The sequence below is a fragment of the Muntiacus reevesi genome, chromosome 1 (genome assembly GCF_963930625.1).
Source record: "Muntiacus reevesi chromosome 1, mMunRee1.1, whole genome shotgun sequence".
Classification (NCBI taxonomy): Eukaryota; Metazoa; Chordata; class Mammalia; order Artiodactyla; family Cervidae; genus Muntiacus; species Muntiacus reevesi.
Genome location: NC_089249.1, coordinates 218,939,351 through 218,954,967, shown reverse-complemented (window position 1 = coordinate 218,954,967; position 15,617 = coordinate 218,939,351). Strand labels below are relative to the sequence as shown.

General features: G+C 37.2%; 1 protein-coding gene and 1 pseudogene across 1 annotated transcript; one reads left to right on the top strand and one right to left on the bottom strand.

Moving 5' to 3' along the window:
* Positions 1-1,364: 1,364 nt before the first annotated feature.
* Positions 1,365-4,461, top strand: LOC136167330 (serine/threonine-protein phosphatase 4 regulatory subunit 3B pseudogene; annotated as a pseudogene).
* Positions 4,462-13,858: 9,397 nt separating this feature from the next.
* Positions 13,859-14,806, bottom strand: LOC136157544 (olfactory receptor 5V1-like). The gene has a single exon (XM_065919400.1). The coding sequence runs from the start codon at positions 14,804-14,806 to the stop codon at positions 13,859-13,861; it is 948 nt and encodes a 315-aa protein (XP_065775472.1).
* Between the last annotated feature and the right edge of the window lie 811 nt (positions 14,807-15,617).

Sequence of the window (15,617 nt, the reverse complement as noted above, 5' to 3'; positions counted from 1 at the left end):
CACAAACAATTCAATTAAAATTGAACAAAGGATCTTCATAGACATTTTCCCAATGAACACGTATTGGTGACCAACATGCAAATAAAAAGATGCTTACATCCTTAATCATCAGGTAAATGTAAGCCAAAACAATGATGAGATATCACCTAATACCTGTTAGACTGTCTATTATCAAAAAGACAGCAAATAACAAATAATGATAAGCATGTGGAAAAATGGAAACCCTGTGAACCATTGAAGGGAATGTAAATTATGCAGTCAGTGTTTAAAAGAAAATAGAGGCATCTCACTAAATTAAAAAAAAAAAAAAAACTACCATATGTTGCATCTCAGTCATGTCTAACTTTTTTGTGATCATAGTCCGCCGGGCTCCTCTGTCCATGGTATTTTCCAGGCAAGAATATTGGAGTGGGTTTCAGTTTCCTATCCCAGGATATCTTCCCCATCCTCCTGGCTTCCCAGGATGTGCTAGTAGTAAAGAATATGCCTGCCAATGCAGGAGATGCAAGAGATGAGAGTTTGATCCCTGGGTTGGGAAGATCCCCTGGAGGAGGGCTTGGCAGCCCACTCTAGTATTCTTGCCTGGAAAATACCATGGACAGAGGACCCTGCAGGACTACAGTCCACGGAGTTGCAAAGAACTGGACACGACTGAGCACACACACGCAGTTTTAAAATATGTATAAACCCCCATTTGCAGCATTTTTTTTTTTACTATAGACAAGCTATAGAAGCAATCTAAGTATCTATTGATAAGCATATGGATAAAGAAAATCGATATGGTGGAGTGTTACTCAACTGCAAAAAAGAAAAAAAAACTTTGTCATCTGTGAAAACATGGGTGGACTTAGAAAGTGTTACTACAGGTGAAATAAATCAGACAAAAAAAGGAAAACATACAATTTCACTTATATGTAGACTCTAAAGAACACAACTAATAAACAAGCGTAACAGAAACAAAGTCATAGATATAAAAAATAAATAGCTGGTTGTCAGAGGGGAGGAGGTGGGATACATCTGTAAAGAGATGAAGTAGATTAAGAAGTACAAACCTTCAGTTACAAAGTAAGTGAGTTACATGTATGAGCTGTGAGGAATATAGTCAATAATGAAATTATATCTTTATATGATGACAAATGATAATTAGAATTACCGTGGTGGTCACTCTGGAAATGTATAGTAATACTGTACCACTATGTGTGCATCATGAACTAACACAGATCTTCAAAAACAAGCAAGTGACAAGATGGCGGGTCTTTAGTAGTTACCGCGGCGGCGGCGGGAGAGCGAGCGAGTTCTGGGGGTAAAAGGTGGGGAGGGTGGGTGTGTTTGGGGGTGAAGTGAGAAGTAACTGGGAATCTGGGCGGCAAGGTCTCAGTGGCTCCTGTTGCCCTTTCCCGCGGCTGAACCTGGGAGCCATGGTGAACTCGGGCCTCTCCGGAGCCGCCGCCGCTGCTGCCGCCACCGCCGTTACCATCTCTCAAGAGTGAGGGGCGTAAAGGAGGTGAGCAAGGAGGCGGCGGCTGGAACAGTGGGGACAGCAGTCTCCATGTCGGATACGCGGCGGCGAGTGGTCTATACCCTGAAGGAAGACCGGCAATGGGACGACCGAGGCACCGGGCACGTCTCCTCTACCTATGTGAAGGAGCTCAAGGGAATGTCGCTGCTGGTTCGGGCAGAGTCCGACGGATCACTACTCTTGGAATCAAAGATAAATCCAAATACTGCATTTCAAAAACAGCAGGATACATTAATTGTTTGGTCAGAAGCTGAAAACTATGATCTGGCACTAAGTTTCCAGGAAAAAGCTGGCTGTGATGAAATCTGGGGAAAAAATTGTCAGGTTCAAGGTAAGGATCCATCAGTGGAAGTCACACAGCACCTTATTGATGAATCAGAAGAACGATTTGAAGAAATGCCTGAAACCAGTCATCTGATTGACCTACCCACATGTGAACTCAATAAACTTGAAGAGATTGCTAACTTAGTTACCTCAGTTCCCTCCTCACCTATCCGTAGGGAAAAGCTGGCTCTGGTCTTGGAAAATGAAGGCTATATTAAAAAACTACTACAGCTATTCCAAGCTTGTGAGAACCTGGAAAACACTGAAGGCTTACACCATTTGTATGAAATTATTAGAGGAATCTTATTCCTAAATAAGGCAACTCTGTTTGAGGTTATGTTTTCTGATGAGTGTGTCATGGATGTCGTGGGATGTCTTGAATATGACCCTGCTTTGGCTCAGCCAAAAAGGCACCGAGAATTCTTGACCAAAACTGCAAAGTTTAAGGAAGTTATACCAATAACAGACTCTGAACTAAGGCAAAAAATACATCAGACTTACAGGGTACAATACATTCAGGACATCTTTTGCCTACACCATCAGTTTTTGAAGAGAATTTTCTTTCTACTCTTACGTCTTTTATTTTCTTCAACAACGTTGAAATAGTCAGCATGTTGCAGGAAGATTAAAAATTTTTGTCTGAAGTTTCTGCACAATTAACAGATGAGGCCACAGATGATGATAAATGACGTGAATTGGTTAATTTTTTCAAGGAATTTTGTGCATTTTCTCAGACATTACAACCTCAAAACAGAGACGCATTTTTCAAAACTCTGGCAAAGTTGGGGATTCTTCCTGCTCTTGAAATTGTAATGGGCATGGACGATTTGCAAGTCGGGTCAGCTGCAACAGATATATTTTCTTATCTAGCAGAGTGTAGTCCATCCATGGTCCAAGAATTTGTAATGCAAGAAGCCCAGCAGAGTGATGACGATATCCTTCACATTAATGTCGTAACTGAACAGATGATCTGTGACACTGATCCTGAGCTAGGAGGTGCTGTTCAGTTAATGGGACTTCTCCCTACTCTAATTGATCCAGAGAACATGCTGGCTGCAACCAATAAAACTGAAAAAAGTGAATTTCTGAATTTCTTCTACAACCATTGTATGCATGTCCTCACAGCACCACTTTTGACCAATACTTCAGAAGACAGACGTGAAAAGGATAATATAGTTGGATCTACCAAAAGCAGCACGATTTGTCCTGATAATTACCAAACAGCACAGCTGCTTGCCTTAATTTTAGAACTACTCACATTTTGTGTGGAACATCACACGTATCACATAAAAAACTATATTATGAACAAGGACTTGCTAAGAAGAGTCTTGGTCTGGATGAATTCAAAGCACACTTTCCTGGCCTTGTGTGCTCTTCATTTTATGAGGCGAATAATTGGCCTTAAAGATGAATTTTACAATCGTTATATCACCAAGGGAAATCTTTTTGAGCCAGTTGTAAATGCTCTTCTGGATAATGGAACTCAGTACAATCTATTGAACTCACCTGTTATTGAGTTATTTGAATTTATAAGAGTGGAAGATATCAAGTCTCTTACTGCACATATAGTTGAAAACTTTTATAAAGCACTTGAATCGATTGAATATGTTCAGACATTCAAAGGATTGAAGACTAAATATGAGCAAGAAAAAGACAGACAAAATCAGAAACTGAACAGTGTACCATCTATATTACGTAGTAACAGATTTCGCAGAGATGCAAAGGCCTTGGAAGAGGATGAAGCAATGTGGTTTAATGAAGATGATGAGGAGGAAGGAAAAACAGTTGTGGCACCAGTGGAAAAATCTAAGACAAAGATGACTTTCCAGATAGTTATGAAAAATTCATGGAGACTAAAAAAGCAAAGGAAAATGAAGATAAGGAAAACCTTCCAAAAAGGACATCTTCTGGTGGCTTCAAATTTACTTTCTCCCACTCCACCAGTGCTGCTAATGGAACAAACAGTACAAACAGCAAATCTGTAGTGACTCAGACACCACCAGCAAGTTCTAATGGATCCTCTTCCAAAACTACAAACTTGGCCACATCTGTAACAGCCACCAAGGGAAGTTTGGTTGGTTTAGTGGATTATCCAGATGATGAAGAGGAAGAGGAAGAGGAAGAAACATCTCCCAGGAAAAGACCTCGTCTTGGCTCATGAAATATTTACTGGGGGCCCTCAACATGTGGTTGAACAAAAATGCTGCAACTGTTCAATGACATGAAAATCTGAATCAGGAAGCTTTCTCACTTGAACTTATAAGTATACAAGGAATAGCAAAAGACACTCAGTATATGAGCTTGGAGAGTTTAGTTCTGTAAAAAAAAAAAACACAAAAACAGGCTTCCCAGGAACTTTATCGCTTGCTAGTAATTAAGAGATTTGCCCTTCAGGATGTTTTAAAAAAAAAGTTAGTAACCTGGGAGGTAGCTTCTCAGCAAGGAAACTCTCAGGTTTGGGGATGGTTTAGGGAAGGGATAATATTGGTAAGGTATTATTAATGCAGGGTTGCTCCAGGGGGGTTTCTGATCTAGAAACAGTTACAAAACTTCAGTTGCAAACCCAATACATTACTTGTATAATGGTGCTGGCCATGTTGTTCTTTTAATCAGTTGCCTTTCACTTTTATGGAAAACATTCAACTATCATTAAAAAATGAAGTTAAGCAGTTGGGACCATTTCTTTGAAGATCTAACAGAAATTCAGCCTTTATTGGTAGTTGGAGGGAAATAACACCCCGTGTTACAGCACATGTTGAGTTTTCTCCATCAGGAAATTTCAGTGTGTATTTTGATGAAAACTGGATTAAAAATGGACGGTTTTATTACTATAACTTTAAAGTCAGCACTTTTAGAGATAACAAATGCCAAGAATCAGTACAGTAGTATTCCAAAGTGGTTTTCTCTAGAAACGGGAGTATATTGAACAGAACGTTTTCAACTGTCTACCAGTACAATCTTTTGTGGAAGATACTTTAAAGTCACTTTCTACTTCATTAGTAAAGTTTTCTCTGCAAAGCTGCAGGCAAGTTTTAAGGTGTAATTTATAAAGACTAGCATACAAAGAATAGTGCTGAATTAAGTGGCATTTAATACCTACAGGCCATTTTGGTCCAAGAAGTTACTTCAGTGTCAGTCAGTATGCAGCACCTGAAGCTTTTCCATAAAAAAGGGTGTAATATGAAAGCTGCTTTTTTTTTTAAAGAATAAAAGCACATTCCATGTACAAAAATGAATTTAAAATAATAAACTGAGGCAAACAGTTAAGAGGTTTTATTTTTAGAACAGTGAGTTAACTAAATATTTTAATGTTAGTTTGCTGATCTGAGATCATGCTGAAGTGAGAAAAACATCCTGCAAACTGTAATACATTGGGGGGGAAAAATGACTAAAATTAGTAATTCCAGCTACAGTCTTCAGATCCCCCATGTAATGTGATATGGGTCCATTTTTCCTGGAATAGCTTAAACTGAAGCAGTTTCCCCTGTTTTGGAGATTTTGTAGTTAATTTTAATTTTGGCTATTGTTTGGAGGATGGGCTGTTGTGTAGATATGAAGTATAGTTTTTCCATAAAACATGTTTATTTTGTATTAAAAATACCACTGTACTTGTTTTACACCATTTGTATACATGTGGTGATATTAATGCTGACCTGTAAAATTCAGGAATTAAAATGTGACCCTGTAATTCAAAAAACAAAAACAAGCAAGTAAGTAGACTCAGAAAAAGATGCCAAAAGCAGGAAGTGGAGAGAGGGGAAATTGAATGAAGGTAATCAAAAATTACAATGCTTCAGTAATAAGATAAGCTGTAATGTACAGTGTGACAAATATAATTAATTACCACTACTCTATGTTATATATGAAAGTTATTGAGACTAAATCTTAAGTTCTCATGACAAATAACGTTTCTTTTATTTATTTAATTTTGCATCTATATGGCATGATAGATATTTACTGAAATTATTGTTGTAATCATTTAATGATACATGAAAGTCAAATCATTAAGCTGTACACCTTAAATTTGTACAGAACAGTGTCTCAATTAATCTCAAAATATTTGAGGGAAAAAAGAAGACTTTGTCATTGGCCTGAAAGTAGACTTATAGGTCAATGAAATAGAATTGCAAACTGATGTAAACCCTTAAATTTATGTTCAACTGATTTTGTACAAGGATGGTAAGATAATTTAAATTAGCATGGGAGATCTTTTTGGAGTAACAAAAATATTGTAATAAAAATAGTGAGAATGGTTGCAGAGCTTTGTAACTTTACTCAAAATCATTGAAATATTTTAAAAGGGTGAAAATTTTGGTCTGTAAAGTATATCTCAATAAAGATTATGTTTAAAATGTTTAGCTCATTTATATATGTCATTATATTAAGTTTTAATCTTAAATAACCACTCCCCCCAACATAGAAAATCCCAGAACCAGATGATTTTACTGGTGAATCCTACATTTAAAGCATTAATGCTTTTAAAATCTTCCAAAACTGTTATGCTGGAGAAGACTCTAGAGAGTTCCTATCAACTCTGAATATTCTTTGGGAGGACTGATCCTGAAGCTCCAATACTTTGACCACATGATGCAAAGAGCTGACTCATTGGAAAAGACACTGATTCTGGGAAAAGATTGAAGGCAGGAGAAGGGGGCGGCAGAGGATAGCATGGTTTGATGGCATCACCAACTCAATAAACACGAATTTGAGCAAACTCCAGGAAATAGTGAAGGACAGGGAAGCCTGGCATGCTGCAGTCCATGGGGTCCCAAAGAGATGGACACGACTGAGTGACCAAACAACAACAACAACAAAAATTTTTAAGGAGAGAAAACCTGCCAAACTAACTTTTAAGAAGCAAACATAACCCTAACACTAAAGCCAGATAAGGACACTACAGAAAAAAACATATAGGCCAATATCCAAGATGAATATAGATTTAAAAAATCTCCTTCCAAAATTGACTTATTGAATTCAACAGCACATTAAAATGGTTCATTCATGATTAAGTGGATGTATATCTGGGATTCAATGATGAGTGAAAATACACAAGTCAATAAATGTGTTATGCCACATTAATAGAATGAAAGAAAATCATATGGTCATCTCAATAGATGCAGAAAATATATTTGACAAAGTACATTTTTTTCATCACAAAAACACTCCCAAAGAGTCCTGTCCAACTCTTTTGTGACTTCATGGACTGTAGCCCACCAGACTCCTCTGTCTATGGGATTTCTGAGGCAAGAATACTGGAATGGGTTGCCATTTCCTTCTCCACAGCATCTTTCCAAACCAGGGATTGAAACTGCATCTCCTGCCTTGGCAGGTGGATTCTTTACCACTCTGGGTACCCTCTTAGGTATTAATTGAGCTTGTATATAAGAGTTTATTCTGGGCTCTCAATTCTGTTCCGTTGGTTGATAAGTCTATTTTTATGGACCCCTGCTGTTTTGATTACTATAGTTTACAGTATCACTTGCAATCAGAATGTGTAACACCCCTAGTGACATACCTCAACACAATGAAGGTTTTATGTTACAGTCTTACAGCCAACATTACACTCATTAGTGAAAGGTTGAAAACTTACTTTTTCTTTAAGATCAGAAACAAGATAAATGTGCACACTGCCACCATCCCTATCCAGCATAGTAATAGAAGTCCTGGCTAGAACAATAAGATGAGGAAAAAAAAAAAAGGGTATACAAACAAGAAATAAGAAAAAAAGTTATCTTTGTCAGCACATGATATAATCTTACTTCTATAAAATCCTGAATAATCCCTGCAATAAGTTTCCAGAACAAATCAATGAATTCAGAAAAACTATAAAATAAAAAATGTGAAAAAGTGAAATTGCTCAGTCATGTCCGACTCTTTGCAACGCCATGGACTATCACCTACCACACTCCTCAATCCATGGGATTTTTCAGGCAAGAGTACTAGAGTGTGTTGCCAATGTACAAAAACCAGTTGCACTTCTGTACACTAGAAGAAAATCTGAAAATTAAATAAGGAAAATAATGCCATTCATGAGTAGCATCAAAATAAATAACATACTGGCATAACATTTACCAAAGAGGTAAAAGATCTCTAGTGAAAATTATATAAGACCTTGATGAAAGAATCTGAAGATGCAAACAGAAAGATATATTGTGCTCATGGATTGGAAAAATTAATACTGTTAAATTATCTATATGACCCAAATTCATCTAAATATTCAACGCAATCTCTATTAAAATCCCAATACCCTTTTTCACAGAAATAGAATAAATAATTCTGAAATGTCTAAGGAGCCAAAAAAGAACTTGAATAGTCAAAGTAATCCTGAGAAAGAAGAACAAAACTAGGGATATCACATATCCTGATTGCAAGTATACTGTAAATTTACAGTAATGAAAACAGCAGCATACTGGCATAAAAATAGGCACATTGACCAATGGAACAAAAGTGAGTCCACAATAAACTCTCATAAATATGCTCAACTAATATTTAGGAGGGCACCAAGAGTGGTAAAGAACCTGCCTGTCAATTCAGGAGATGTGAGTTCAATCCCTGGTTTGAGAAGATCCCCTGGAGAAGGAAATGGCAACCCATTCCAGCATCCTTACCTGGAAAATCCCATGGACAGAGAAACCTGGTGGGTCACAGTCCATGAGGTCGTAAGAGTCACACATGACTTGATGACTAAACAACAACAACAAGAGTACTCAGTGAGAGAAGGACAGTATACTTAATAGTGTTGAAAAAATGGATAACCACATGCAGAGAAATGAAATTGGGTAACTATCTTATAAGACTCACTAAAATAAATGTGTAATTAATTAAATACTTAAACATAAGAACTTAAAACTCCTAGAAGGAAAAATATGAAATAAACCTTCTTTACATTTGTCTTTGCAGCAAATTCAAAGATATGACACCAATGGTACAAGCAACACAAGCAAAAATAAAAAAGCAGACAACATCAAGCTGAAAGATTCCTTTATGCATCAAAAGAAACAATCTACAAAATGAAAAATCAGCCTACAGAATGAGAGAAAATATTTGTAAGTTATATATTTGATAAAGGGTTAATATCCAAAATATATAAACATATCATATAGTTTGATAGCAATAAGACCAATCTAATATTTTTAAAGTGCAGAATAACTGAATATACTTTTTTACTCAAAGATGTTATATTAATGGCAACAGGTACCTGAAAAAGTGACCAACATCACTGAACATCAGATATTTAATAAGTGCAAAACATAAACACACTCAATATGCACTAAATAGAATGACTCCCTGAAACTCTGTGCACTGTTGGTGAGGATGCAAATTGGTTAGAGATAGTGGGAAAATGTATGAAAGTTCCTTAAAAGTTACAAATAGAACTACCATATGAGTCAGGCATTCCACTTTGGGGATATATCTAAAGAAAATGAAAACAGAATCTTGTAGGATATCTGCACCCCCAAGTTCATTGTTCATTGTAGTTCAGTTCAGTTCACTTCAGTCTCTCAGTCGTGTCTGACTCTTTGCAACCTTGTGAACCACAGCACACCAGGCCTCCCTGTTCATCAGCAGTGCCCGGAGTTCAGCCAAACTCATGTCCATTGAGTCAGTGATGTCATCCAACCGTATCATCCTCCATCATCCCCTTCGCCTCCTACCCTCAATCTTTCCCAGCATCAGGGTCTTTTCAAACGAGTCAGCTTTTCGCATCAGGTGGCCAAAGTATTGGAGTTTCAGCTTCAACATCAGTCCTTCCAATGAATATTCAGGACTGATTTCCTTTAGGATGGACTGGTTGGATCTCCTTGCAGTCCAAGGAACTCTCAAGAGTCTTCTCCAACACCACAGTTCAAAAGCATCAAGGCTTCGGTGCTCAGCTTTCTTCACCGCCCAACTCTCACATCCATATATGACCACTGGAAAAACAATAGCCTTGGCTAGATGAACCTTTGTTGGCAAAGTAATGTCTCTGCTTTTTAATATGCTATCTAGGTTGGTCATAACTTTCCTCCAAGGAGTAAGCGTCTTTTCATTTCATGGCTGCAATCACCATCTGCACTGATTATGGAGCCCCAAAAAATAGTCTGATACTGTTTCCACTGTTTACCCATTTATTTCCCATGAAGTGATGGGACCAGATGCCATGATCTTAGTTTTTTGAATGTTGAGCTTTAAGCCAACTTTTTCACTCTCCTCTTTCACTTTCATCAAGAGGCTCTTTAGTGCTTCTTTGCTTTCTGCCATAAGGGTGGTGTCATCTGCATATGTGAGGTTATTGATATTTCTCCCGGCAATCTTGATTACAGCTTGTGCTTCTTCCAGCCCAGCATTTCTCATGATGTACTCTGCATATAAGTTAAATAAGCAGGGTGACAATATACAGCCTTGACATACTCCTTTCGCTATTTGGAACCAGTCTGTTGTTCCCTGTCCAGTTCTAACTGTTGCTTCCTGACCTGCATACAGGTTTCTCAAGAGGCAGATCAGGCGGTCTGGTATTCCCATCTCTTTCAGAATTTTCCACAGTTTATTGTGATCCCCACAGTCAAAGGCTTTGACATAGTCAATAAAGCAGAAATAGATTTTTTTTTTTTGAACTCTCTTGCTTTTTTGATGATCCAGCATATGTTGGCAATTTGATCTCTGGTTCCTCTGCCTTTTCTAAAACCATCTTGAACATCTGGAAGTCCACAGTTCATGTATTGCTGAAGCCTGGCTTGAAGAATTTTGACATTAGTTTCCTAGCATGTGAGATGAGTGCAGTTGTGCAGTAGTTTGAGCATTCTTTGGCATTGCCTTTCTTTGAGATTGGAATGAAAACTGACCTTTTCCAGTCCTATGGCCCCTGCTGAGTTTTCCAAATTTGCTGTCATATTGAGTGCAGCACTTTCACAGCATCATCTTTCAGGATTTGAAATAGCTCAACTGGAATTCCATCACCTCCACTAGCTTTTTTCATAGTGATATTTCCTAAGGCCCACTTGACTTCACATTCCAGGATTTCTGGCTCTAGGTGAGTGATCACACCATCGTGACTATCTGGGTCATGAAGATCTTTTTTGTACAGTTCTGTGTATTCTTGCCACCTCTTCTTAATATCTTCTGCTTCTGTTAGGTCCATACCATTTCTGTCCTTTATTGAGCCCATCTTTGCATATGTATATACATTTATATTCACATTTTAGCTAGACATTTACACTATTGCTAAAATCTCACCTATATCCCATTAGAAACTGCTCAGATGTCTGTCAAGTGATTTGTTTAGGTCATCTCAGATGATTGTAATTTTTAGAGAAAAGAAGAATTAAAAAAAAAATTACTCATCCCTTATTCTTTTAAAGGACAACAAGCCTTAATATATGTTCAACAGAAGAGATACACCTTCATTAAAATATTAGCAGCCATAAATTTGAACTGTTCTATATTTCCAAGCAGGAAATATAGCGATTTCATCTCATTTAAATATGTCATGATTTTAAGATCTTGTACTGCACACTTCACTCAAAACTTAATAGAGTGAATACAAAGTTGACAATTTTGTTTGTACTTTAAAAATAGTTTTCTTCACTTGATATGGAGAGACAGTATTATTTCATATTGAAACAAATAAGCATAGAAAATTCTAGAACATATTTTTTTTTTCCTTTTTAAAAAAAGATTACAAAAATTTTCCATTATTTGCCAAGGTCTGATTCATGGAAAACTTGGCGAAATACCCACTGTTTTCAATAGGACAGAATTAAATTTCAGAATAGTTTACTAACACAGATATCAATCCCAGTATCTTTAAGAATATTGCACTCAAATAAGTGGTGAAGTAGAAAATAAATGTTTTGGTATCTGGTATGTAAAACAAACAGTTTGTTGAGCTTGTATTATTTTATTCAATTTTACATGGTGCTACATTAACATGTCCCATGTATTCTGTTTTTATGTGACGAAGGCTTGATTCTTTCATGCCACATGCAAACTTTAGAAAAAATGGAATAAAAACAACAAATCTCAAGTCTGTAATAATAATGCTATTATTTCATTTTATTCTTCAGGTATGCATAAGTTTTCCCACTCTTTTGAAAATTGAGTGACATATAAATGACTCATCACAACTATGAATAGCCCTGTATGTTGTGTAAGATGTATATTAGGACTTTTCTGAATTTTGCAAAATGTAATTAATCCAAAAACATGATATCTCAATGTATTTTTACTCTAACTCATGTAACAAAAAGTACATATGATCAGCCTATCATTTGATAGCCTGAAATATAATTTAAACGATAATTTTGAAAATGACCAAGAGACCAATGACAATCCAGAGGAGGAACTGATAGATGTTTTTGAGTAATATAAGACTACCTCACATAGTGATAATGGAAAGGTAGAATGCAGATAAGAGAAAGAGAGAAGATACTGAATGCCAGAGAACGAAGAATCAGAAATGCAGAGAGTGGGGATATACTTATTAATTGTGATCACCAGACTGAAGATTAAATTTTTAGCTATTTAGATGTCCATGATAGGGAAAAAATTATTTTTACATTTATATTGGCTGCACTGGGTCTTCATTGCTACTGCAGTCTTTCTCTAGTTGCCATGTGAGGGCTGCTCATTGAGATGATGTCTCTTGTTTCAGAGCACAAGCTCCAGGGCACTTGGTTTTCAGTAGTTGTGGCACACGGGCTCTGTAGCTGTGACTCCTGGGCTCCAGAGCACAGGCTCAGCATTAGAGGTGCATGGGCTTAGTTGCTCCACAGCATGTGGGATCTTCCTAGACCAGTGATTGAACCAATGTCCCCTGCATTTCAAGGCAGATTCTTGGCCACTGGACCACTGGGGAAGCCCAGAAGATTATTAAGAAAATTAAACATGACTTCTGACTTTGAAGTATTAAGACATAGAGAAAATAATTTTACTGCTACGTGACAAGGAGAGGGAACGGAGTGGCATCCCATCCACAGTCAGAGACTATCCCTGTCTAGGCAAACTGAATGGAAGTGCTGCACTTTAAGACAAAGCAGAGTCTAGTTTCATGAATTTTAGTTTGAGGAGTGGGGGAAAACTGATCATAAAAATACTAGGTAGAAGATAAGAAGATGTGTTTGTATGTGTATGTGTGTATTAAATGATGTTTCTTTCAGTTTTGACCAAGTTGAGGCTATGATGATAGTAATATAGTGAGCTGAAATAGAGATCTAAATCTGTTCAGTTCAGTTCAGTCACTCAGTCATGTCTGACACAGAACTAAATGCACTCCTGTGACCAAGGACAAGCAGAACTGAGAATGGATATGGTTATCAGAAAAGGGAGAAACAGAGAAATATAGAGTAAGTAGAAGCAAAAGTTGAAGAGGAAGAATGAAATGAAAACAAAAGGGAGTAAGAGCATAAGCAGTCAATCAAATAAGGGAAAGAAGTGTAAGGAGGATCTATAGGTAAATATCACTTAGAAATAGATGCAAACATACAGATAATATAGGTATATGGATATGGATAAGACCATATATCCAAGTTAATTCAAGACTACTTCAATTTACATCTCTTATATTAGTGAAATTACTAACAGTTCTCTGCTTCCTCTCAAAAATGTCAAATTTATGAAGATGAACTTAAAGATCCTGTGAATAAAGGAAGAGATACCCATATATAGAGTAGCATGGTGGTGGTAGTGGTGGGTTAAGTTGCTAGGTCGTGTCTGACTTTTGGGACCCCATGGACTCTAGCCCATCAGGTTCCTCTGTCCATGAGATTTCCCAAGCAAGAATATTGGAGTGGGTTGCCATTTCCTTCTGCAGGGGATCTTCCCAACCCAGGGATCAAACCCAGGTCTCTTGCATGGCAGGCAGATTCTTTACCAAATGAGCGACCAGAGAAGTCCCATAGAGAAGTATAACTAAGATTATATGCATTTGACCTGTGTGAAATTTTCAAAGTGTATGCAAGTATGCATTTCATATGTAACAATTAAAAATTATTCTATGTATTCATTCTAAAATAAGCACTGAGTCCTTCCCTTTTAACATTAAACTTGCTGTAAACATACTTTCTGATATAAGAGCCTTCTGATTGCCCCTTTCACCTCTGTGTTTCTCATGCTATAGATCATGGGATTTAACATTGGTGTAATAATTCCATATAACATGGAGATGAGTCTATCTCTTGCTGGGAAGTGTTGACTGGAAAAGGGACGTACATAGGTAAATATTGTCGTGCCACCAAATAAACAGACCACCAGCAGGTGGGAAGCACATGTGGAAAAGGCTTTGCGCTTCCCTTCTGCTGACTGGATCTTTAGGATGGTAGATATGATGTAGAAGTATGAGATAAAGATGACCAGGAAGGCACTGCTCCCCAGGATGCCTGCTTCCACCAAAATAAGCATTTCTGCCACATAGGTGGATGAGCATGAGAGAGCGACCACTGGTGGGATGTCACAGTAGTACTGGTTAACTTGGTTGGACTTGCAGAAAGAAAGGCGGAATGTGGACACTGTATGAAGGAGGGAATTGAGAAACCCTGCTACCCAAGTCCCAGCAGTCAGCTGAACACAGCGAACCTTGGTAATGATGAGGGTGTAGCGAAGAGGGAAACAGATGGCCACATACCTGTCATAAGCCATGACAGAGAGAAGGAAGACTTCAGTTCCCACAAGGGCCACCAGAAAATAAAGCTGCAAAGCACACCCAATATAGGAAATGCTGTGCTTCTCAGTCAAGAGGTTCTCCAGCATCTTGGGGACAGTAACTGATGGGCAGGATATGTCTAAGAGGGACAGATTTGCCAAAAAGTAATACATGGGTGTGTGCAGTTTTTTCTCAGTTCCAATGGCCGAGAGAATAACTCCATTTCCCATCAAGGTGACCTGATAGATGATGGTAAAGACCACAAAGAGAGGGTAGCGCACCTCGGGGCGATCAGAAAGCCCTATGAGGACAAAATGAGTCACTGTGGTTTGATTGCAGATGCCCATCTCTTCAATTCACATCGGTCTTTCTGGAAGTAATGTAACAAATAAAGATGAATTAGAGCAAAAAGTCAAACAAGTCAAAAAGGCAAACAATGAGAAATTCTTGCAGAACACATGGTGTGAGGTTGATCATGAATTATGTAAAATAACATCTTATTAGAGATTTTCATTATTATATATTTTGTTAAATATATCTCCTGTGTTCATAATTCTTGAAAGATTTATCCTCAGTGGATCCTTGTCAAGAGGAATCCCTCTGAGAAAGTAAGAATACTTTTAAAAATTTACCTTCAGTAATACCATTGTAGATTCTTCAGGAATGCTTGAGATTTCACAATTTAGTAACACTAAAGTTCTGTTTCTCACATCTCCTTGGGCATTTACCTTATTTTGCCTTGTATTATCTCAATGTGTATAATTTTATACACTATCTCAATACAAACTGTTTGAGGGTAGAAGCTATATATTATTCCTTGGTACGTAAAATTTAATATCTGCTACCAACCTCAAATATATCATATAAAAATGTTTATCTAAATTATTGATGAATAAAGGAATAAATGTTTTACTTGTATTGTATGAGAATTTTTATTTAAATGGTTCTTAAATAAAAGAACGAGTGAGCTTTACCTGCTCTGACAAAATGTTTCTATAAGTAAGAAATAAATATGGAAACACTTTTGTAACTTCAAAGTTGTAATTGTTTAAATACAAGCAACTATGTATTTTCCAGAAAGAGTATACATTATATGATTAAGTTAGCCTATAAAATATAAATATGACTTGGTTGATAGTGTCTGACTGTCACCCAAAA

Bases quoted from the DNA above. Each gene is read 5' to 3' on its own strand.
- LOC136157544 (XM_065919400.1), bottom strand. From the start codon at position 14,806: ATGGGCATCTGCAATCAAACCACAGTGACTCATTTTGTCCTCATAGGG.